This window comes from Dasypus novemcinctus, chromosome 9 (assembly GCF_030445035.2).
Source record: "Dasypus novemcinctus isolate mDasNov1 chromosome 9, mDasNov1.1.hap2, whole genome shotgun sequence".
In the NCBI taxonomy this organism is placed as follows: domain Eukaryota; kingdom Metazoa; phylum Chordata; class Mammalia; order Cingulata; family Dasypodidae; genus Dasypus; species Dasypus novemcinctus.
Window position 1 is genome coordinate 25258704 of NC_080681.1, and position 24516 is coordinate 25283219.

General features: G+C 37.3%; 1 protein-coding gene and 1 pseudogene across 4 annotated transcripts in view; both read right to left on the reverse strand.

Moving 5' to 3' along the window:
- The window catches only part of AGL (amylo-alpha-1,6-glucosidase and 4-alpha-glucanotransferase), a 94410-nt gene that overhangs the window by 59816 nt on the left and 10078 nt on the right, over positions 1-24516 (reverse strand). For all 4 annotated transcript variants that reach the window (XM_058303131.2, XM_058303133.1, XM_058303132.1 and 1 more), the window contains exons 3-7: positions 20021-20231; positions 18279-18445; positions 17239-17442; positions 8097-8278; positions 7816-7927 (exon numbers count right to left, since the gene is read on the reverse strand). In XM_058303131.2, the coding sequence (XP_058159114.1) occupies positions 7816-7927; positions 8097-8278; positions 17239-17442; positions 18279-18445; positions 20021-20231 (876 nt within the window). The remainder of the gene's footprint in view (positions 1-7815; positions 7928-8096; positions 8279-17238; positions 17443-18278; positions 18446-20020; positions 20232-24516) is intronic.
- Positions 11986-14885, reverse strand: LOC139439547 (heterogeneous nuclear ribonucleoprotein A1-like; annotated as a pseudogene).

The window sequence follows — 24516 nt, forward strand, 5'->3', positions numbered from 1 at the left end:
AGTCTGGGGAAGCTCTTCTCTTCTCCTCTCCCTCTTCCTCTCCTTCTCTCTCTCTCTCTCTGACTCTCTTTTGTTAGCTTCTGATATTTAAGTAAATCTCAGCCATAACACCAGCTGGATACAAGCTTAAGGAACAGACACCTTGAGAATAAATTCCAGAGATAACACATTAAAATGTCCAGTGTGCGACAAAAGACTACAAAGCATGCAAAGAAATAGGAAATCATGGCTCATTCAAAGGAGCAAGCAAAACCATCAAAATACATTAATGAAGAATACTAGGCTTTGGATGCATCAGATGAGACTTCAAAAAATTGTCTTAAATACGTTCAAAGAGCTAACGGAAAACATGGAAAAAGAACTAAAGGAAATCAGAAAAATGACAGATGAACCAAAGAAAATTTCAACAAAGAAAGAGAAATAAAAAGGAAGCAAAGAGAAATACTGGAGATGAAGACCACAGTAGCTGAAATTTTAAAAAAAATTCCTTAGAGAGGTTCAACAACAGATTAGAGCTGGCAAAAAAAAATAATCAGTTTACTTGAAGATAAGAGTACTAAAATTATTCAGTCTGAGGATAAGAAAAAACAATGAAGAAAACTGAACTGAGCCTATGAAACCTTCTGGACACCATCAATGCATCAATGTATATATTATGGCAATCCCAAAAGAAGAAGAAAGAGAAAAGAACAGAAACATTCAATGAAATGGCTGAAAACTTCCCAAATTTAATGAAAGACATGAATATACACACCCAAGAAGTTCAAGGACTCCATATAGGATAAACTCAAAGAGATCCAAACTGAGACACATTATAATCAAACTGCTGAATGCCAAAGACAAAGAAAGAATGCTGAAAGCTGCAAGAAAGAAGCAATTTATTATGTAAAAGGGAGCTTCAATAAGATTCAATGCTGATTTCTCATCAGAAACCAAGGAGGGGAAACGGACTTGGCCCAGTGGTTAGGGCGTCTGTCTACCACTGGGAGGTACGCGATTCAAACCCCGGGCCTCCTTGACCCATGTGGAGCTGGCCCATGCGCACTGCTGATGTGCGCAAGGAGGGCCGTGCCACGCAGGGGTTTCCCCCGTGTAGGGGAGCCCCACGCGCAAGGAGTACGCCTGTAAGGAGAGCCGCCCAGCATGAAAGAAAGTACAGCCTGCCCAAGAATGGCGCCGCCCACACTTCCTGTGCCGCTGACGACAACAGAAGCGGACAAAGAAACAAGATGCAGCAAACAGACACAGAGAACAGACAACCGGGGGAGCGGGGGGAATTAAATAAATAAATAAATCTTAAAAAAAAAAAAAGAAACCAAGGAATCAGGAAGGCAGTGAGGTGACATATTTAAGGTTCTGAAAGAAAAAAATTGCAAACCAAGAATTTTATATCTAGTGTGGTTATCTTTCAACAGTGAGGGAGAGATTAAGACATTCTCAGATAAACAAAAGCTGAGGGAGCTCATTACCACTAGATCTGCCCTATGAGTAATATTAAAGGCAGTTCTTCAGAGGACAGTAGATTGAAGTGGCATAAAGAAATAAAAATCTCTACTAACATAAACATGGATAATTATATTGTATTATATTTTTTGGTATATAAATCTACTTTTTACTTCTTACAGGTTATAAAATGCAAATGCATAAAATTAATGATGGTTAATTGGTTGCAGATATATGATGCATAAAGATATAACCTATAAAAGAACAACAAAGAAGTGGATAAGAACATAGTTTGGGCATGCTGTTGAGGTTGTTATAAAATCAAATGAGATTGCTATAAATTTAGGACATTAAATTTAAGCCCCATGATAACTACAAAGGAAATATCAGAAAAAAATACTTTCAATAAAGTAAGAAGGGATTCCAGATGGTTCATTACAGAAGAGCAACTAAATAGAGAAGAAGGCAGTAATAGAATATTTGAGGAACAAAAAAATATGAGACACAAAAACCAAATCTCAAAAGGGCAGAAAAAGTCCTACATTAGTATTAGTTATTTTAAATGTAAATGGGTCAAACTCTCCAGGTCAAAGGCAAATACTGGTAGAATGGATAAAAAAGCATAACTCAACTATATGCTGTTTACAAGAGAATGACTTTAAATTCAAGACACGAATAGGTTGAAAATGAAAGGTTACAAAAAATACTCCATGCCAAAAGCAACCAAAAGAGAATGGGAGTAGCTATAATAAAGTCAAACAAAACAGACTTTTAAGTTAAAAACTGCTAAAATGAACAAAGAAGAACACTACTGATAAAAGACCCAACTCACTAAGAAGATATACCAATTATAAACACATATGCATCTAACAGAGCTCCAAAATAAAAGGAGCAAATATTGACAGATTTTAAAGGAGAAACATATAGTTCTACTTTATTAGTGAGTGACTCTAATATGCCATTTTCAAAAATGGATAAAACATCTAGATAGAAGATCAATAATGAAATATAGGACTTGAACAATATTATAAACTAACTAGACCTAACAGACATACGTAGACTATTTCATCCAACAACACCGAATATACCTTTCTCTCTAGTGCATATGAATTATTCTCTAGCACAGACCATATTAGGTCACAAAACAGTTCTCAATAAAGTTAAAAAGACTGAAGTCATACAAAATACCTTCAACAATAATGGAATAAAGCTAGAAATGAATAACAGAGGGAGAACTGGAAAATTAAGAAATATATAAGAAATTAAACAATGCATTCTTTTTTTTTTTTTAAAGATTTTTTATTTATTTCTTTCCCCTTCCTCCCCGCCCCACCCCCAGTTGTCTGCTCTCTGTGTCCATTCACTGTGTGTTCTTCTTTGACCGCTTCTGTCCTTATCAGTGGATCCGGGAATCTGTGTTTCTTTTTGTTGCATCATCTTGTTGTGTCAGTTCTCTGTGTGTGCGGTGTCATTCTTGGGCAGGTTGCACTTTCCTTGGCGCTGGGTGGCTCTCCTTACGGGGTGCACTCCTTGCATGTGGGGCTCCCTATGTGGGGGACACCGCTGCATGGCAGGGCACTCCTTGCATGCATCAGCACCATACATGGGCCAGGTCCACACAGGTCAAGGAGGCCCGGGATTTGAACCACGGACCTCCATGTGGTAGGCAGACGCCCTATCCACTGGGCCAAATCTGCTTCCCAAACAATGCATTCTTAACCAATGATGCAAAGAAGAAGTTACAAGGCAAATTAGGAAATATTTTCAGATGAATGAAAATGAAAATACAATAACAGAACTTACGGGATAGAGGAAAAGCAGTGCTCAGAGGCAAATTTATAGCTGTAAATGCTTATATTAAAAAAGAAATCTCAAATCAGTAACCTAACATCCAAACTGGAGGAACTAGAAAAAGAAGAGTAAACTAAACATGAAATGAACAGAACAAAGGAAATAATAAACATTAGAGTGGCATTTAATGAATTAGAGAATATAAAAATATAAAGAGAATCAACAAAACCAAACATTGGTTCTTTGAAAAGATCAATAAAATAGACAAACCACTACCTATAGTGGCAAAGAAAAAAGATAGGACATAAATGACTTAAACCAGAAATGAAAGAGGGTACATTACTACTGACCCCTCAGAAATAAAAAGGATAAGAGGCTATTATGAACAATTATATGCCAACAAATTAGATAACTTGGATAAAGAGATGAATTCCTAGAAACAAAGAAATTACCTAAACTGACTCAAAGAAGAAGGAGATCTCAAAAGACCAACAATAAAACATTGAATCAGTAACTGCAAACCTCCCAACAAAGAAAATCCCCAGACAGGATGGCTTTACTGGTGAATTTTTTTCTTTTAAGATTTATTTATTTATTTATTTCTCTCCACCACCCCACCGCCCTGGTTGTCTGTTCTCTGTGTCTATTTGCTGTGTCTTCTTTGTCTGCTTCTGTTGTTTTCAGTGGCACGGGAATCTGTGTTTTCTTTTTGTTGCATCATCTTGTTGTGTCAGCTCTCTGTGTGTGTGGCACCATTCCTGGGCAGGCTGCACTTTCTTTTGCACTAGGCGGCTCTCCTTACAGGGCGCAATCCTTGCGCGTGGGGCTCCCCTACGGGGGGACACCCCTGCGTGGCACGGCACTCCTTGCGCACATCAGCACTGTGCATGGGCCAGTTCCACACGGGTCAAGGAGGCTCGGGGTTTGAACCGCGGACCTCCCATGTGGTAGACGGACACCCTAACCACTGGGCCAAGTCCACCGCCTTTACTGGCGAATTTTTTACCAATTCAAAGATTTAATACCAATCCTTCTCAAACTCTTCCAAAAACTGAAGAGGAGAGAATACTTCCTAACTAATTCTATAATACCAATGACACCCTCTATCAAAACCAGATAAAGACACTATAAGAAAAGAAAATTAGGGCCCAATATCCCATGGATATAGGGGCAAAAATTCTCAACAAAATACTGGCTAACCAAATCCAACAGCACATTCAGATTATACACCATGATCAAGTGGGATTTGTCCTGAGAATGCAAGTGTGGTTCAAAGTAAGAAAATCAATGTAATAATCACATTAATAGAATGATGGGGAAAAAAAACAAGAACACCACAGGAAAAAAAAAAAAAAGCGAGCTACCATCAAAAACCTAACTGCATACCTGGAGGATCCAGAAAGAGAACAGCAAACTAAACTGAGAGCTAGCAGAAAGAGAGAAATAACAAAGATTAGAGCAAAAATAAATGAAATTGAAAATAAATTAACGAGAGCATTAACAAAACCAAAAGTTGGTTCTTTGAGAAGATCAGTAAAACTGGCAAACCCTTATCTAGATAGACAAAGAAAAACAAGAGAAGATACAAATATGAAAAATAAAATCAGAAATGAGAGGGAGGACATTATGACTGACCTCACAGAAATAAAAAGGCACATAAAAGGATACTATGAACTACTGTATGCCAACAAATTAGATAACCAGGATGAAATGGACAAATTTTTAGAAACACATGAATAACCTACACCGATTATAGAAGAGAGAAAAGACCTCAACAGACGATGACATGCAAAGAGATTAAATCAATCATCAAATACCTCCTAACAAAGAAAAGCCCAGAACCAGATGGCTTCACAGATGATTTTTACCAACCATTCCAAGAAGAATTAATACCAATCCTGTTCTAACTCTTGAGTGATTCTGATACATAATCCTAAGCAAGAGACCTGGCCTAAGGAGAAAAATCAGATCATTTAAGTGGGGAGATGTAGGCTCAAGTCACATCTCTATCAATTATTTAGATGGTGTAGAGTAACTCATTAAGCCCTAGAGCATCAACTTTTCTCATAAGTAAGGTAAGGACAATAAAAATGCCTGTTCTACTCACTTCAAAGGAACAGAGAAAGTCTACAACTGCAAGCAAGAGAGTCCCATCCATCTGACCAATGGGCTCTAATCCCCCTCTCAATTAGAGGTGGACTGGGGATCACCATCCCAGAATCCTCAGGATTGGGGAGTGAAGGATGGACTAGAGTAGACTTACTGGTATGCTACTACAGACTTATTGTGATTTTAGCAATAGAAGAATTTTTATCATAGATGTGGAGGCAGTGGCCACTTGGAGGTTCTGAGGGGAGGAGAGGGAAAAATAGGTGTAATATGGGAGCATTTTGGGGACACTGGAATTGTCCTGAATGACACTGCAATGACAGATACAGGACATTATATATCTTGTCATAATTTACAACACTGTGTGGGAGAGAGTTTAAACTATAATGTAAACTATAAACCACAAATGTACATCACTATAACAAGGTGTTAATAATAGGGTGGGGGAAACAGATGTGGCTCAAGTGATTGAATTCCCATCTACCATATGGGACGTTCTGGGTTCGCTTGCTGGAGCCTCCTGGTGAAGGCAAGCTGGCCTGTGCTGCAGAGAGCTGGTGCATCAAGATAACACAACAAAGGGAGATGCAGAGAGAAGACAGTGAGAGACACAGCAGACCAGGGAGATGAGGTGGTTCAAGCAACTGAGTGCCTCCCTCCCATACCAGAGGTCCCAGGATCGGTTCCTGGTGCCTCCTAAAGAGAAAGACGAGAAGAAAAGACAAGCAGACACAGAAAAGAACATACAGCGAATGGACACAGAAAGCAGACAGCGAGTGCAAACAACAAGGGGGGGGGGGACGTTAAAAAAAATAGAGTGATACATGGGAAAAACATATCTAATGAAAACTATGGACTATAATTACCAATAATATTTCAATTTTCTTTCATCAACTGAAAATAACATAACAAAGCAATGCTAAGTGTCAATAATAAGGGGGTATACAGGAATGCTGTATTTTTTACATGACTTTTAAGTAAACCTACAACTTCTCTAATAAAAAATTACAGTAATTTTAAAAAAACCATTATGGTAAGTAAAGGAAACCAGACACAGAGTTCCACATACAGTATGATTCCATTTTTATAAAATATAAATATAAATAAAGCTACAGAGACAGAATTAGATTAGTGGTTATATGGGGCTGGGGAAGAATAGACACAAAGAGAGAAGGGGTTTTTCTTTCTGGAGTAATATAAATGTTCTAATATTAATTGTGGTGATAAATGCACAACTCTGATTATACTGAGAGCCAATGTTTGCATGCTTTAGATGGATTTGCATGGGGTGTCACTGACCAATAAAACCACTTAAAAATCATACTATCAAGTAAAAACAAATAGTCTGTACACTATAGTTTTGTGAATAAAAGGTATATATGTAAATATTACTTTTTTAATTTATTTTAAAAAGGGACGAAATAGAGATATAAGAAACTGTTAAGTGATAGTTCCCTTTAAGAAATGGGTGGGTTTTGAGGGAAAGAAAGTTACACATTTTCATTTTATATTTTTGCACTGTTTGGCTTTTTTGTTGTTGCTGTTGTTTTTGTTACAAGGAGCACACATTATTGCACAAACATAATACAGCCTGTAATTATCAGAGGGAAGGGAAGCTAGAGGCCCTATAGCAAAATGAAACATGAAAGGAAGTTATCAAAATTTCATATATTAAAGTATTATACAATTGCAAAACCTGATATGTGAATCTGATCCTGAGCTTTCTGGATCTGAAGTTAAATTGACTTTTACTTCAAGGGCACTATTTTGGGGTCCTACTTGAGTTCCGGTTTCTGGATAAGGAATAGAATTCCTTATTTCAAGAGCCTCCAGAGAATCTTGGCACTAAATTGTCCTATACTATATATTTTTTATATTTCTCCCCTCTATTTTTCCTTCTAAAATCTCTTAATTTCTCTCATAGCATGGTTCTTCCTATACTATTTTGTCTGTGGCACATTGGTTAGCATCTTTGGGTTACTTATAACCTTAACTGAAGATTTGTTTCTTTACTTTTGCTATCAGCTAACATATGGGTTCGGTCATACTGGAGGTTAGATGGCCTTAACGGTGAGCACCATTAATCTGGAGGTCTCTTTCCACCTCAGTTAAGATCTGTACCACAGCCAGCAGAAGATTATTATATCTCTTAGTTGCAAAGGCTGTTTCGAGCCTTTCTCAGATGAAGCAACACTCTGCTTAACTCCCATTAATGATTCAACAGATACAATCTGAGCCCTACAGAATTTTGAGCACTGTGCTAGGGAACCAACAAGACTCAGTCCCCAAAAGAAAAAATTATTATGCTGTGTATTATTAGGACATGTCCTTTAGCTATCCCTGCTAACTCTCAGATGCTTCCAGGATCATAGTTTAATAATATAAAAAATAGCCAAAATGTTATGTAACAGTAACAGATATAACAATGATGTTAATCAAAGGAAAAAGAGGGTTCTAATATACACCCTTTACCTTGTGTAAGAAGTCTTCTAAATTGCTCAACTGCTTTGTCAGTGTCTACTTGGTAAAATTCCCAGAGTTGAATCTTTGGAAAAACATCCTCCCAAACTATTTTGCGAATGCACTGAAAAATTTCAACAGTTAGAAACATATATACTTAAAATCTTTTTTATCAAATATTATTTAATGTATTTAAAATACAAATTCTAAATTATATTCAACCATACACTTCATTTGTGCTTTAGAAATTTTGTTATTCTGTTTTAGTGTGACACTCCTCTATATATACTGACATTCATTTGCTGATCATTTTCAATCAAGGCAGGTATTCCTTTTTCTTTGTATTTCCCATCTGCAACATCACAGGATAAACGCCAAAGTGCTCTGTCTAAGAGCCAGGCAGGTTTCAAATGCGGAGAATTCACGAGGTTATAGGCACATTCTGGATGTTCCTGGATCCATTTACTGTTAGCAGCTTAAATAAAATGGAAATATAAAGGAAAATCTTGTGATTACGTTGAGTTATATTAGTACTTATGCTAATTTTAAAGATCAAATGCAATATTTACATCTACCACTCATTTCTTTACATATTATAATACCTATCAATATTTTATGATGCCATATGAAAAAATGCATTTGGTAGCAATGGTCTATATTGTACACTTCATTACATATTGTTACTTAAAAAATTTCTGCTTAGATAACCCTTATCAAGAAAAATCAGTTCTCTCATGGGTAGTCTCTTTGTATTTTAATCCTGAAAAATTTTTTTTTTTTAAAGATTTATTTATTTATTTAATTTCCCCCCCTCCCCTGGTTGTCTGTTCTTGGTGTCTATTTGCTGCGTCTTGTTTCTTTGTCCGCTTCTGTTGTCATCAGTCAGCGGCACGGAAAGTGTGGGCGGCGCCATTCCTCGGCAGGCTGCACTTTCTTTTCACGCTGGGCGGCTTTTCCTCACGGGCGCACTCCTTGCGCGTGGGGCTCCCCCACGCGGGGGACACCCTTGTGTGGCAAGGCAGTCCTTGCGCGCATCAGCGCTGCGCATGGCCAGCTCCACACGGGTCAAGGAGGCCTGGGGTTTGAACCGCAGACCTCCCATATGGTAGACGGACGCCCTAACCACTGGGCCAAAGTCCGTTTCCCAATCCTGAAAATTTAATAATCTATGTTGTTTTAAGACTGACAAAAGTGAGACTCAGAAATTGCTAAAAGAAATACACTCAAAAACAAGGAGGTAGCTTATATTTTATTAGCCATCTGTATCAGTAAGTTCAGAATTAGGAATTCTCCAAGGCATGTGAAATATTCATAACATTAAAGATCATCTACTTTAATTTTAAATCAACAAATACAAATTATATACATTTTGTTTGACCTTTAAAATGAACTAGTGCCCCTGAATGCAGACTGAAAATAAAAATTCCTAACAATATTGAATACCAACAATGTGCCAGGAAATATTCTTAATACTTAAATGCAGCAACTTATTAAATGCCCTACCATATGTTATAGGGCATATTATTATGTCCCTTTAGCTGATAAGAAACTGAGGCACAGAGAGAGAAGTAATTTTGCCAAAACTGTAGAGTAAGGAATTAACTTGAAGAAGTTTCTCTCTAGAAGCTGCAAACTTAACCACTTTGCTCAGAAATGAACGTGTTCATGCTCGATTACTCAGCTGCCCACAATTAAAGCTCTTAGAAAGTATTATAATCATTATTATTTTTAGTTTCAGTTATTTATTTAGTAAATAATTAGATCACTTATTTTTTATTTTTACCCATAACGGACAAAAACTTGAAATAAAGACAGGATACACAGAAGGCAGAGTTGTTATAATTAAAATTAAATTGATAATTCTGCAAATCTGCATCATGATAGTTTTCATTAGATTCATCACCACATTCATCAAAACTCCAGATTTATTGCTGCTGGGAGGCTACACTGCAAAATAGATAAAGTGAATGAAATAGTAGAAACCAATAGATCTGATAGCAAGAATTGGCAGTACCAAGAAACTGTCAAGAAAGGAGATCTGCTACTAAACAGAGTCCAAAAACTTTCCAGAATAATTTGTTAAAGAGAGAAAATATAGTGATAATTATATCCAATTAGGAATAAAAACGAATACTACCCAAACTCATTCATTCATTCAGAGAAGCTATAGATTCACAGAAAAGCCATGTAAAAAGTACAGATGTACTATATACCCTCTCAACACACATCATTTTTCCCTATTATTAACACTGCAATAGTTATGACCAAATTTATGGTTAATGTTAAAATGCTTGTGAAGAACATCCCAAAACATTGTGTCATCTCAATATTCAAGTATAAAATGAAGAATTCAAAATATTAGGTAATGAAAGTATTTTTCTAATTTTGTATGAAACAGGAGTCAAATTCAAATCTACATTTTAAAGTACATCAAAATTAAAAACTAAACATAGGCTTCTGGAAAGGCAGAGTAAGGAATTCAAAAGACCCTTTCCCTAGCAAAATAATATAGCTGGTAAAAATGATTAAAAACAATCACTGAAAGTCTTTGGAAGTTGTCCTAAGGGCATACAGCAAATGAAAAAACATTCATTGAAGAAAATCTTTTAAATCTGAGTAAGAGCAATCAGAGTCTATGGCATTTGTGCCGTGATCTGTTGCTCCCTTAACCCACCTAACTAGCTGTATGTCATGGAAGCTCTTTCCCCAGGTGTTCTACCCCTGGCAGATGTGGCCATGAACAGGGCTCCCTCTGTACCCAGCTCCCCCTCTGGGGCTGAGGTTTCTCATTCCCCTGCCCTATGTTGCAGATATCTCTATTCCAGATAGATGTGACGAAAAGGATTGAGGCTTCTTTCCTCCAGCCAGTACCCACTCATATAGTGGAAATCCTATTGTAAGTGCAGTAGGTTGAAAATACTGGAGCTCCAATTTCCCCCAGTGCTGCTCACTCCTAGGGTGGAGCTTACATGCTGGGAGGAACGAGCTGAGAAGACCAGGGGCTGCCAGGCCCCTATCCAATGTTCATTCATGGAGCAAGGATGATACTCCAGAAAAAGCAGGCCCCTACCTTCAATTTCAGTGGGTTCTGCTACATGGGAAAGGCTGACCATAAGGTTGAAGGTTTTTGTTTACCTAGGAATGTCTTTATTTCCACTTCATTTAAAAAATTAATTTTTAATTGTGGTCATATGTATATGACATAACCATTTTAAGTGGACAATTCTTTGAAATTAAGTACATTGACAGTATGGTGTAACTTTCACCACTATATATTCCAGACTATTTTCATCATCTCAAACCAAAACTCATAATCATTTAGCAGTAACTGTATTTCTCCTCTTCCCTCATCACTGGTAACCGCTATTCTGAATTTTCTTATTCTAAGTATTTCATATAAGAGAAATCATATAACAATTGTCCTTTTGTGTCTGGCTTATTTCAGTCAACATGGTGTCCTCAAGGTTCATCAATGTTATAGCATGTGCTAGCACTTCACTTTTTTTTTTTTAAAGAGGATATCAAATTATTGATCACACATGATAATGGATGATACAAAAGCTTCATTTACCATTTATAGCTTTATCTGGTACCATTATTTAATTTAGATATATTGTATAGGATATGCCAACTACCATTTTTATAACCAAATAAAATTCCTTAATTTTAAATAAGCTCACAACACAGTAACTATGTTTAACTACACCAAGGTTTCTGAAGACAAAAGGCTTCTCTGCCCACAAGCAGTCTTCTCAGACTGTAAATGAATTTTTTTTTTGGTGGTTCTGGGAACTGAACCCAAGATCTCATACATGGGAAGCAGGCACTCAACCACTCCAGCTATATCTGCTCCCCTGTGAATGAATTTTGCATGGAACCTGGCATCTCTCTGGAGGAATTTTAACTTCACATTGTCGGAGCAGTTTATCAAATGGCTGTAGAGTAGACTAACTTTACACAACACATTTAAAAAGACACATTCATTCAGCAGCACAATCAGACTATTACATTTAGCAATCAACAGCATGGGTACAAAAAAAAAGTACACTAAAACCCTTTGTTGGAATGCTTTACACTTTCCACAGAACAGAAACTAAAATAACCTGTTAAACCATTAGTCACAAATACCGTCCGCAAGTTTTTTTGTTCATACACATGAATATTGTCTAAAACATGTCACCTTTGCAGCAGCTAGGCCCTGTCACTGCTGTGCTTGGCTCAGTTCACAAATCTGTTGTAACCTACAGCTTCCCTGTCACTCCTCTCCTGTTAAACTTTGTTTTCCGGCAGTAATTAAAACCTTCTGCCACTGCCACAGCTACGGTTGCTGCTGGAACTGCCATGGTCACCTTGGTTTCATGGTTTGGCAAAGTATTGGCCTCCACCCCCATAAGGGCCATAGCTTCAGCCTCCAAAGTTTCCTCCCTTCATGGGTCCAAAATTTGAAGACTGATTGTTGTAACTGCCAAAATAATCGCACCTTCTGCCACCTCCAAACCTGCTTCCATCATTACCAAAGGCATTATAGCCACCCGCAAAGCCCCTATATCCACCACCACCATGGCTGCCACCAAAGCCACCATGACCGCTGAAATTTCATCCATGCCCGAAAATGTCATTCCCACCAAAGCTGCCTCCACGAGCATCACTTAAGTTCCCAGAACCACTGTGATCTCGTTGGCTGGATGAAGAACTGGCAATCTCTTGCTTAGACACGGCTTTCCTTACTTCAGTTATGGCGAGTCACAGTATGGTGTTTCTGAATGACGATCTTATCCACAGAGAAGTCATGGTCATCAAAGGTTACAAAAGTAAAGCCTCTCTTCTTGCTACTGTCAGTCATGATTTCAATCACTTCAGTTTTCCCCTACTCCTCAAAATAATCTCTTAGGTGATACTCTTCAGTGTCTTCTTTAATGCCACCAACAACAATCTTTTTCATAGTTAAGTGGGCACCTGGTCTTTGAAAGTCTTAAGACAGACCTCTTTGGTTCCACAACTCTTCTATCCACTTATGTGGCCTTGTGTTCATGGCTGCAGCCATCTCCTCCACAGTGGTATACGTGACAAACCCAAAGCTTCTGAAGCACCTGGTGTTTGGATTTCTCATTACTACAGTCTATGAGTGTTCCCCCATTGCTCAAAATGGTTCCTTAAACTCATCAGTTGTTTCAAAGCTTGACCCTCTGATGAAGAGCTTCTGCAGCTGTTCAGGCTCTTTAGGAGATTGACTTAGACATAAGGACTATGGGAAGAAAGAATTTAACAATGCTTCCTCAGTGACATCCACAGGCAGAAAGGCTTCACATCTTTTTTTTAAGGAGGTACTGAGGATTTAACCCAGGACCTCATATGTGGGAAGTAGACACTCAACCACTTGAGCTATAGCCACTCCCCATCCCCTTCTTTTTATAGATGATTAATATTCGATTGTATGGATATACTACATTTTGTTTTCCCATTCTTCTGTGGATGGACACTGGGCTGCTTCTACCTTTTCGCTAATGTGAACACTGCTGTAGTGAACAATGGGTGTACAAATATCTGCCCGAGTCCCTGCTTTCAGTTCTTTTGGTGTATACCTAGAAGAGGAATTGCTGGGTCATACAGTAACTCTGTTTAACTTATGGAGGAACTGCCAAACTTTCCACAGTGGCTTTACCATTTTACATTCCTATCAACAATGTATGCGGTTTCCTTTCTCCACATCCTAACACTTGCTATAAATACTTTGTTTTTCTTAAATAACAGCCATCCTAGTGGGTGTGAAGTGGTATCTCATTGTAGTTCTAATTTGCATTTCTTTAATGGCTAATGATTTTTTTTATACTTATTGGCCATTTCAATATCTTTTTTGGAGAAATGTCTATTCAATATCTGAGCCCATTTTTATGCTGTTGAGTTGTTGGAGTTCTTTATATATTTTGGATAGTAAACCCTTATCAGGGAAGCGGACTTGTCCCAATGGAGAGGGCGTCCGCCTAACACATGGGAGGTCTGTGGTTCAAACCCCAGGCCTCCTTGACCCATGTGGAGCTGGCCCATGTGCAGTGCTGATACACGCAAGAAGTGCCCTGCCATGCAAGGGTGTCCCTCGCACAGGGGAGACCCATAGGCAAGGACCGTGCCCCGAAAGGAGAGCCGCCCAGCACGAAGAAAGTGCAGCCTGCCCAAGAATGGCGCTGCACACAGAGAGCTGACACAACAAGATGATGCAACAAAAAGAGACACAGATTCCCGGTGCCGCTGATAAGGATAGAAGCGGTCACAGAAGAATACACAGCGAATGGACACAGAGAGCAGACAACTGGAGGGGGGGTGGGGAGGCAGAAGGGGAGAGAAATTTTAAAAAATCTTTTAAAAAAACCCAAAACCAAAACAAACCCTTATCAGACAGGGGAGTAGATATAGTTCAAGTGGTTGAGTGCCTACTTCCCATGTACAAGGTTCCAGGTTCGATCCCCAGTACCCCCTAAAAACAAACAAATAAAAAACCAACTCTCATTGGGGAGCCGATGAAGCTCAGTGGTTGAGTACCTCCTTCCCACATACAAGGTCCTGGGTTCAATCCCCAGTACCTACTAAACACACTAACAAACAAACAAGAAACTCTTATCAGATAGAGTTTCTAAATATTTTCTATTTTCTAGCTTGTCTTTTCACTTTTCAAATAATGTTATTTGATGCACAAAAGTTTTTAATTTGATGAAGTCCATTTTATCTTTTTCTTTTTTGTTATTTTATTTTATTATTATCTTTTAAAGATATATAGATCACATAAAATGTTACTATCTTTTTCTCCTCTTTCTCTGATCTCTTCGTTAATTTGTCTGCCTCTGTTGAGATCACACTTAGCTGTTAGGTTCCATTAATTGCACTATTATTTTTCACATGCCCTGGAACATAAACTGCTCCACTAACTGATCAAATTAAATTTGTTTTTTTTTCAGGAAGAATCTTTGAGGCTAAAAATTACCCAGAAGGAGTCTTGGCTGCTCTAGGGCTTACCTTGCTGCACACCTGGAGCTACCTACCTCCCTTGCCACCAAAATCTTGTTTTCATTAGATTTAAACTTCCTCATGCTCTGTTCCAAATCAAGTCAGTTTCTTTAGGGAGATCTATGAAGCTCTCTGTTCTCTGGAGCAGTGGGTGGGGACGGTGGCCCACTTATCCCAAAATGACACCCATTTTTATAAGCAGGATTCTGAGTAGGGGCAGTAGCCTCTGGTCTTTTGGCTTGTCTCTCCAGGTATGAAGCCTCCATCCTGGTAGCAAGTTTGGGTGAGAGCAAATGGGTTGAGTATTCATGGCCTGGCCTGCTCTGTGGGGGATAAAGCTTCTGCTCTATGAGTGGGGACTGGGTAGAAGGGAGTTCCAGACTTCTTAGCCACATTTACCTGGAATAGAGCTCTGTGACACAGAACTGGTAACTTAGAAATGCTGGTGGCCTGCCCTTGAGGAGAAACTCATAGCTCTGGATTGGGAGCTGGGGAGGGAGGGAGTAGTACTGTGTCTTGGCTATTCCTGTCAGGAGTAGAGCTTGTATCACTCTGAGCTGGGTGAGGGCGGGGGTTGTGATTCAAAGCCACAAAGGCTCACTGTTTCTACCAAGATTTAGAAGATTTTCTTCAGTAAATGTTTCTCCATTTGCTGAATGGACTTTGGGACAATTTCCAGAGACTTCAAATGGTTGTTTTTAAATAATTTTCACAAAGGGTTTACAGAGTTCCTCACACTGCCATTCTAGAAGCCGACTTCCCAGGATTATAACTTTTTAAGTAAAAATCTGCTTCACATAAAGTACATTATGGTTTAAAACATTTTCCAAGTAAGGCTGAGACAAAGTTCGTGTCTTTTGTATTGCACAGACTCTCTCAAGTGCTTTAGAAATAAAAGTCTGTGGCAGAGACTGCTGTGCCCCAATTTTTATTTTTCCCTCTTCTTTTAGTAATAGAACCCCCAAGGTTCAGCTAGACACATTGCTGACCAACTAAATATCATATTGCCGGCCTCCTTTAAGGCTAGGTATGTCCATGGAACATTTCTTGTTTGATACAATGTGAGCAGAAATAACATATATTCCAGATCATACCCTTGAAAGGCATGACATCTCTTTCCCTGTTCCACTAGCTGGAATGTCATAGCAAGAGCTAGTGCAGCCACACTGGATTAAAATATGGAAACAAAATGTAGAAAATGATAAAGCAACACAAGAGAAAGATTTTAGACCCCTATAACCACTGAGCTGTCATACATTCCTAGAAGGATTCCCTAATTTCTCACAAGAAATAAATATAATTCCAGGTTTGTTCAAGCCATTACATTTTTTGTCTGTTTGTTACAGCTGTCTTAGCCACACCTTGACTCATACAATTTCTAATACAAAGCTATTATATGATTTGGAGGGAAAAAATTCAATGTGAATATTATTACAGCTGTCAAAATTATCAATAGTATCAAATTTTCAAGTGAAGAATAGTGAATTCATAGATACTGGGAATTTTTCACTGTAGACTTTGATGCTTGGTTTGCAGGTCATGTAGAAACACATTTTAGAATCTATTTTTTTACCTAAATTTGATTGCCATCATTATTAGAGATTATTATCTATATTGATAAATGAAATCTCTGAGCTCTTACATATATTCATAGTTTCTATATTACTTGGAAAACTACTTTATGAAACATCAGAGCTATTTTTTCATCATTAAACTTTTTGTGCCTGCTATAGTTCTTGTACTTAACATATGTAGGTCATTAGTTACCAACCTTTCCACAAAAGGCACAAAAAGATAATATTTGTAAGGTACTCTGGGTTAAACTGAGGGTTGCATGGCTAGAAGCTGCTCCAGGTGGGCAGGCCCAGCTGTCCTGACAGGCGAGGGGCACAATCATTTCCCTGAAAATCACCAGGTGGGAAGCTCTGCTATACTGTATAGAGCTGTGTATTGACAACTGACAAGGAATCTCGGAAACCAAAAAATTTAATAATTCTTTTAACATGTCAAAGACATGATTTCCAGATTTAACCTCTGGGAGTTTAACAATAATTTTCTCCTTAAATAACAGCCTATCAGTTTCTTTTTCCTGATATGAAACAACATATACTACAGTACCAGAGCTTCTGCTATAAAAAATTCATTGGTGTCTAGAAAGTATTAATACTGCTTATAAGTGGAAATATAAGATTATGTTCCTTTTATTATCACTGTTTTTATAAACTTCACATGCAAAATACTTATACATTGATCATTATCTGCAGCCAATATTCTTTGAAAGCAAAAAGTTACACTATATAAAGTGATTTTTTTTACTGGACACAAAAATATCATTTGAATTTTCAAAACTTACATTATATAAAATAGCAAGGAATGAAATAATCAGAATTCAACATTCTCATCAAAATTAATGAAGACCATTAATGAAGTGCATACCAGTATGATTGTAGACAACATCAGTGATACAAAGAATATTCCATTCCTTTTTCAATTTTTCCACTAGCTGTCCAACATCATTCCAGGTATACTTTTTATTAGGCCTTGAAAAATCAGGATTGAATTCTAATTGATTAGCCAGGGAGTAGCATGATCTAGATTGCCCAAGAGTCTGCAATGGGGTAAAATGAATCATGTTGTAACCTGCAAAATGAAAATAACAAAGGGGGAAAATATAATTAAGCAAAAAATAAATGTAAACTTTATTAAATAATTCTAAATAGTGAGGCAACTGCACTATTGGAAAAGGAGGACCTGGGTTCAAATCCTAGCATTACCACAAGTGATTTTAAACAAGTTTAATCTTTTAGGATATTGGTATCTTCATTATACAAGGAAGGGATAATGAGATATATCTTTGAAAAAGTCACACACAGTGTCTAGTTTGTATCAGAGGTTCAATTTATATTTGTTGGATGTAAATTTACAGAAAATACATCCTATGCAATTATAGAAATACACATATCTCCCATACTTTTAACATTTCTCAGTACTTGTATTCTATTTTGTAGTTCACATCAGTGAACTTTCCATTACTCTCTTCACACTATATTCAACTTGAAAAAAAATTATTGCATTTACTCTTATTTAAGGGTAAAATACAACTTAATTTACATTTACTCTTGGTTTACATATCAGCACATACGTTCCACAATGAATCAGTTCTTGCTGAACTAAAATTATATTTGACAATACATTTCCAACATATTTTAGTTTATTCCTAGTTTTTGCATGTCAAAATAGTTTTACAAATGAATATGACCTCATTTTACCATGATTTTTTTAATTGGGTTCAACAATACAACTTGCCATTTCTATAGGTTAAAAGTGATTAAGTATAAGCATTTTCACAAAGTTTGATCTATACATATTACTAACTATACAAAATTAAAAGGAAAACCAAGCTTCTGAAATCTGTATCACAGAGGTTAATCACATTTATTAAAAAAAAAAAAAAAAAAAAAGAAAGCTAAAGTTACCTGATTCTTTTGCAACCCTAAGTCTGCTTTCCCATTCATCAAAGGGGCCCAAACACTTAGCTAAAAATGTCTGGAGAGTAACACAGTCCAAGGGTAACATGTAATTTTCAGTACCAACACGTAAGATAGGATCCACAACTATGTAACCTCCACCACTTTTCTCATTTCTAGGGGATAAAAAACAACAAAAACCTTTTCAATTAAAAAAAAAACTTCAGTCAATACTAACTAAATACAATATAAAAAACAGTTATAAGTTTTTAAATTTTTAAAAGGTTGCGAAAAGCTTAATCAAAAAGTAACTTTTTACCCTTCCCAAATTTATATATAATTTCATAATATGATATACATAATGAACTATAATGTTGGTTTAATGAAAAAATGAGTGTACTAAAAACAGTAACAAAGGCAACCAAAGAGCATCCTATTATCAGACTGCATGAAAAGTCTAGAGTATTTTGGCTGTTACTTTGAAAGTATTTACTTAATACTTTGAATAGGCAATGTGCCTGTGGTGGATTAAATTGTTTAATCCAATCTGTATATATTCTTGGCCTTGGTCCACATTCTGGTAGATCTGTACCTCTCATATAAAAAATGTTATTTCAGTTAAGGTGTGGGTCAACTGAATCAGGTTTCTGGAATATACTGGAGTACTTTAGAAGCAAAATGAAATTCAGACAGAGAAAGAGGGGTTTGGAGAGGCGGGCCTTGCACCCTATTGTTCAGAGAGAATGCCGCCACCCCATGCTCTGAGATGGCTGGGCCTGTCCCATGGTGTTCGCAGAGAGCCTGGCCCACCATCCCAATGCTCAAAGAGGGTGGGATCTGTTCCCCAGTATTGGCAAAGAACCTGGCTGCCATTCTGATACCACTACTGTGCAAACTCTTGGAAGGGGTATGGCTGCCGTTCCATCAGTCCGAGGACAAAGAATCAAGCCACGGATAACTCTCAGACCTTGAAATCTAATGGAGTGTGCCCTACTTGGTTTTGGACTTGTTTAGGATCTATGACCTATTTTCCTCCCAATCTCTCCTTTCTGGAATGGGTCTATTAAATCCAATGCCTGTTTCACAATTGTATTTTGGAAGCTAACTTGTATTCGAGGTTTCTAAGGTCCATAGACAGACAGGAATTTTTCCCTGGAACAAACCATACCTATACTCATTTTGATGAGACTTTGTAATCAGCATTGCTCTAAAATGGCTTAAAGCTTTGGGGATATTGTAATGGAAAGAATGTATTTTGTATGTGCGAAGAACATCTCTTTTTGGGGTCCAGACAGTGGACTGTGGTGAACTGAATTATATAACCCAGGTCAGACATGTTCTTGACCTTGGTCTCCATTGTGGTAGGTGTTGACCCAGAGCAAATAAGATCTCGTCAAGATATTACTTTAGTTAACGTATGACCCAAGTCAATCAGGTTGGGCTTTAATCCAGATTACTGGAGCTCTTTATAAGCAGAATGAATTCAGAAACAGAGAGAACATCACAGGCAACAGCCAGTAGCTGGAAGTCAGGGGACAGTATTTGTTTTAGCAACTGGGAAACTAAAATGGAGCCATATAATTATCTTCTAGGAACACTGGATGAAACTGAAAACCATATTCTATTTGCATGTAAAGAACATCCTGCAAGACATACACTGTCATGGTTACTAAAGGAGTTTTTTACAAAAGGTAAACTTCCAGTTCTAGAACAAATAACCTTTTTTTTAACATATAGAACACTTAACTTACCCTTGAAGGAAATAATACTGAAATGATCCAGCTTGTTGAAGATTAAGTTTACAGTATTTATCAGAATCATCTTCTCTTTCTGTTGGATTTTCCCATTCCAGGGAATGGAATTTTTCTCGATTAAACGTTTCTCCGGGAAATGGATAATTTGTATACACAGTAACTGCTTTCCCCTGTAAGGTTGGGCCTAATCGGAACTGTAGTTCAAATCCTAAACAAAAAGTACATTTTAATAAACTCATTGCGGGACTTAAAATTATCATATAGAAAGCAGATGATTTTAGTTAAATTATTTTAAAAACTATTGATTTTCAACTATGTTAAAAATAACACCACCTACCTAATACTGTTTTGGGACAAAACTTTTACATCACAAAAGGTCGTAAAAGTTTAGCAGAATTTTATATTTTAACAAGTATAATAAACCATAACACTATCTTTCCTGTACTATTTCCCTGGAAATTGACTCTTGAGTGCTCAGAGGTGGGTATCTGACCAAAGACCTTCTCTAGTATCTTTCAAACTGCAACAGAGAAAGTGAGTTTTCTATGGTGTGAGAAGTGATAGTATGTACAACTTGGGAGTTATCATGGGATGACTGTCCTGCCATATAGAGAAAGCCAGTCTGCAATGGCAGAAGTCAAATTCAAGAGAGGCAGGATTCAGAATTTTAATAAGTGTTCTAGGGACATTTGAACTCCTGATTCCAGTTTTTCCTGATGCCCACTCAACTCTAGTGGTGTGCTGATAAATGCTTAACAGCAGCCTGTGGCCCGGATTTGTAGTGTTTGCTGAATCCTGGTGTAAACATTCCCACCAGAGTCATTCTCAAGCTACCATTGTGATATTACTGAACATAGAACTGGGACAGGATGGACTCTTGTGAACCAGTACAAGTAGTTCCAGCGTGCTACTGCCTATATCCCTACCCTTCATGGTTTATAGTTATTGACGCCTTTCTTGGAATTCTAAGAGCCAATAAATTCCTATTTTTGCCTAGCTTACTTTTATTAACATATATCTGAGGTTTCTGTACTGTGTCACAAGTTTTTACCATAAAAGGAGAATAATACATTATAGTTATAACTTTAAAACTTGTGATTGGTTTTAAGGCAGACCTCGCATTCATTATAATTATCAGAATGTAAAAATTTGGACTAAAATCAAGTCTATTAAAAATGTAAGGCATATAAATTTTAAATGTGTAACATTTCAATTAATGATGGATAATAAGAAAGCAGGAAAGTTTAGTTCTGCTTGTTATAATCTTGAATGTCCTAGAACTTTCTGACCATAAAGACATTTATACTTTGTTAATGTCCAATTTATTAAATATATATCTTCATTCAACAAAACAATTTAAAAAGTGACAGAATGAATGCCTACAAAGTGATAAGGAACGTAATAGACAACAATCCTGCTCTTGTGGATCTTGAGTTCTACAAGGTGAAGGCAGCCCTTAAACAAATAAACATAATAAAAAAATAAAATAGTATATTAAGAGGGGATAAATGGTAAGGGAAAAAAGAAAAAGCAGCTATGTAAGGAAATAGGGATGTGTGTGTGAGATGGTAGCTGAAGGGCCTGAAAAAAGTGAGGGAGTTAGTTATATGGCTACCCAAGGAGAGAGATGACCTAACAAAGGAAACAAAGAGGATAGAGGGTAGAAACACATCCAGGGGTTCCAGGAATAACCAGAAGCTCAGGGTGACTGGATTGGAGTGAGCTGGTGGAAGAGTAGTAGAAGATAAGAAAGGATTAGGGGAGTCAGATCAAGCAGAACCTTATAAATATTTTAGTTTCTTTGACTGATATGAGGAGCTGGCAAACAGTTTTGAGCAGAGGAGTAGTATGAGCTAACTTACATATAAAAAATATCATTCTGAAGATGCATGTTTCTGGCCATGATGGAGTAACCTATATTGAACTTATACTTTGCTGAAAAACTAGTAACTCAAGATGAGATATATTAAACAATCATTCTCAGACACTGGGTAATAGGCAGCGAAGGACTGTGATCCCTGGGAGAACCATAATTCCTGTGAACTCTCTAGGGTTCAGACTGGGGGAACTTTCTGGACTGTGGCATAGGGAGCAAGAATAGTGCTTTCCTTGAGTTGAAGAGACAGAAATTAAAGTTTGGAAAGGCTGAAGAGATTGAAGTTTGCAGGGAACAGTTTGGCAGAGAAGTGAGCTACGGGAAGAAAGAGGTCCAGAAATTTGCCTAGGAGTATCCTAGAGTCTGCTTGAATACTAAGCAGCAAAATAAAAAACAAACAGACAAACAAAAAAATACTAAGCAGCATATGAGTAGGATTCACCTCCATGAGGCTGTACTCACACAGGCCTAGGAGACACTTGATTTTTGACCACCCAGAGTGAAGGGATTTTGTTGAACACCTGCTCTGGAATATTTGTTTGATAATTGAGATGAATCATGCCTTAAATAGTAAGGCTAAACTGGCCCTAGAGTGAAACCTGGAGCTGCTATAAACCTATCCTATCGAAGCTTTAAAAAAGCCTAAAAAGAAAATGTAACTGACTGCTAAAACGAAATGAATATTCCTTAAAGCAAAATCCATAGATGAAACAACAGAACGTTCACAATGTCCAGCATCCAAGAAAACTACTACAAGTTGACCAGACAGATATCTGGGGAAGAATATTTTATACAGAGGAAATAGCTGATGCAATGGACCTGAGACTTCTACTTCCAAAGACTAGATTAATAGGGATCCTCTAAAACTCAAAACAACAAAAAACAGATAAAACATGAGAAACTGTTTTTCAAAATCCTGGATTCGAGGCAACAAAGGACAATAATCCCTGACGGACAGAAAACAAACACAGTGGGCTTATGGTTACCCCCGCCTATCCCTTGACAAAGTTTCCAGGCAATGGTACAGGGAACAGGAACCCAGGCAGAACCCAGTAGACTCTTTAAGCTAAGAGTCTGGAAAGACTAAGGCAGCTAAAGTTAGCAGGTCAGCATAGTGAAAAGGAGAAAAGAGTAGAGAGAGAGGACTTGAGAGATCGGCAGAAAGGTTTCCTTCAAATAGTCAGCAGAGTAGTGGTCAGTCATGTGTGTTGGGGAAATAACCAGTATGGGAAAAAAAAATATCTGGAAGGATCAGAAAACAGTGTTAGGGCTCACATAGGACTAGGAATAGTGCCTGTTCTCACCAGCCAGGCTGGCCAAACCCATAATTCACAAGAATTTGGATAAAATACTCAGCAGGGTCTTGCCTCATTAGTGGGAATTAGTGATCCCTAGCCTAGCATTGTTCTAGACAGGCTTAATACATCATAAAAATAAAACCAAAGGGGTTAAACTGTTTCTAAATAACTTAACTCCAATTCAAAATGAAGACAGAGAAAATTTAACAGAATCCAAAAAACATCCTATACTCAAGAAGGTAAAAATTCTTAATGTCTGCTATCCAAAAAAATTTACTAGACATACAAGGAAACAGGAAAATATTACCCAAAATATGAAGAATCATCATCAATGGAGAATGACTCAGGAATGACACAGATGTTAGAATTAGCAGACATGGACATCAGTTGCTACACCTGTATTTTATGTTAAAAAAAGTAGACATGGGAGATATAAAAAAAGACCCAAATCAAATTTCTAGAGTTGAAAATTATAATGTCAAAGATAAAGAATATACAGAATAGAATTAATGGGAGGTTACACACAATAAAGAAAAGATTAGTGAATGTGAAGAAATAGTAATAGAAACTATGCAAACTGAAACAAAGGGTTCAAAAGAATACAAAAGAAAAGACTGTAAGTGAGCTGTGAAAAAACTTCAGGAGGCTAAAAATATACAGGTAATTAGAATCCCTGAGAGACAACGGGGATTGAAAAATTATTTCAAGAAACAATGGGTGAAATTTTTCCAAAATTGATTGGAACAAAAACCTATGCATATGAGAAGCACAACAAACTCCCCAACTAAGAAAAATGAAGAAACTTACCCCAAGGAATATCAAAATTAGATTGCTCAAAACCAGTGATAAAGAGAGTATCGTAAAAGCAGTCATAGAAAAAAGACATAGTGTAGAGAGGAACAAAGATAAAGACAGAAGCAGATTTCTTAAGGGAGAAAATGTAAGTAAGAAGACAGTGAAACAAAAGATCAAAACTAGAATTTTATACCTAGTGAAAAGATCTTTCAAAAAGAAAGGCAATGAAAGTCAGTTTTCTCAATGCCAAAGAAAAACAGTAAATAAGCAAGGGGGTGGGGAAGGCCAGAATGAACATGTGGTGTAATGCATATGAGTAGGAGATGTCAATATGAAGGTGTTTATTTTCATATACAGCTAATTACAGAAATAATTATACATGTGTGTATATATAGGTTAATATACATATATAGCTCTGCTGAGAGGGCCTATAAGCAGTGGCAGTGGCCACCTAGTAGTAACAAGCAAACCAAGTGCCCAGATCTTGGTTTCCAAATTCCATTCTTTGATTTCAATACAAGGAA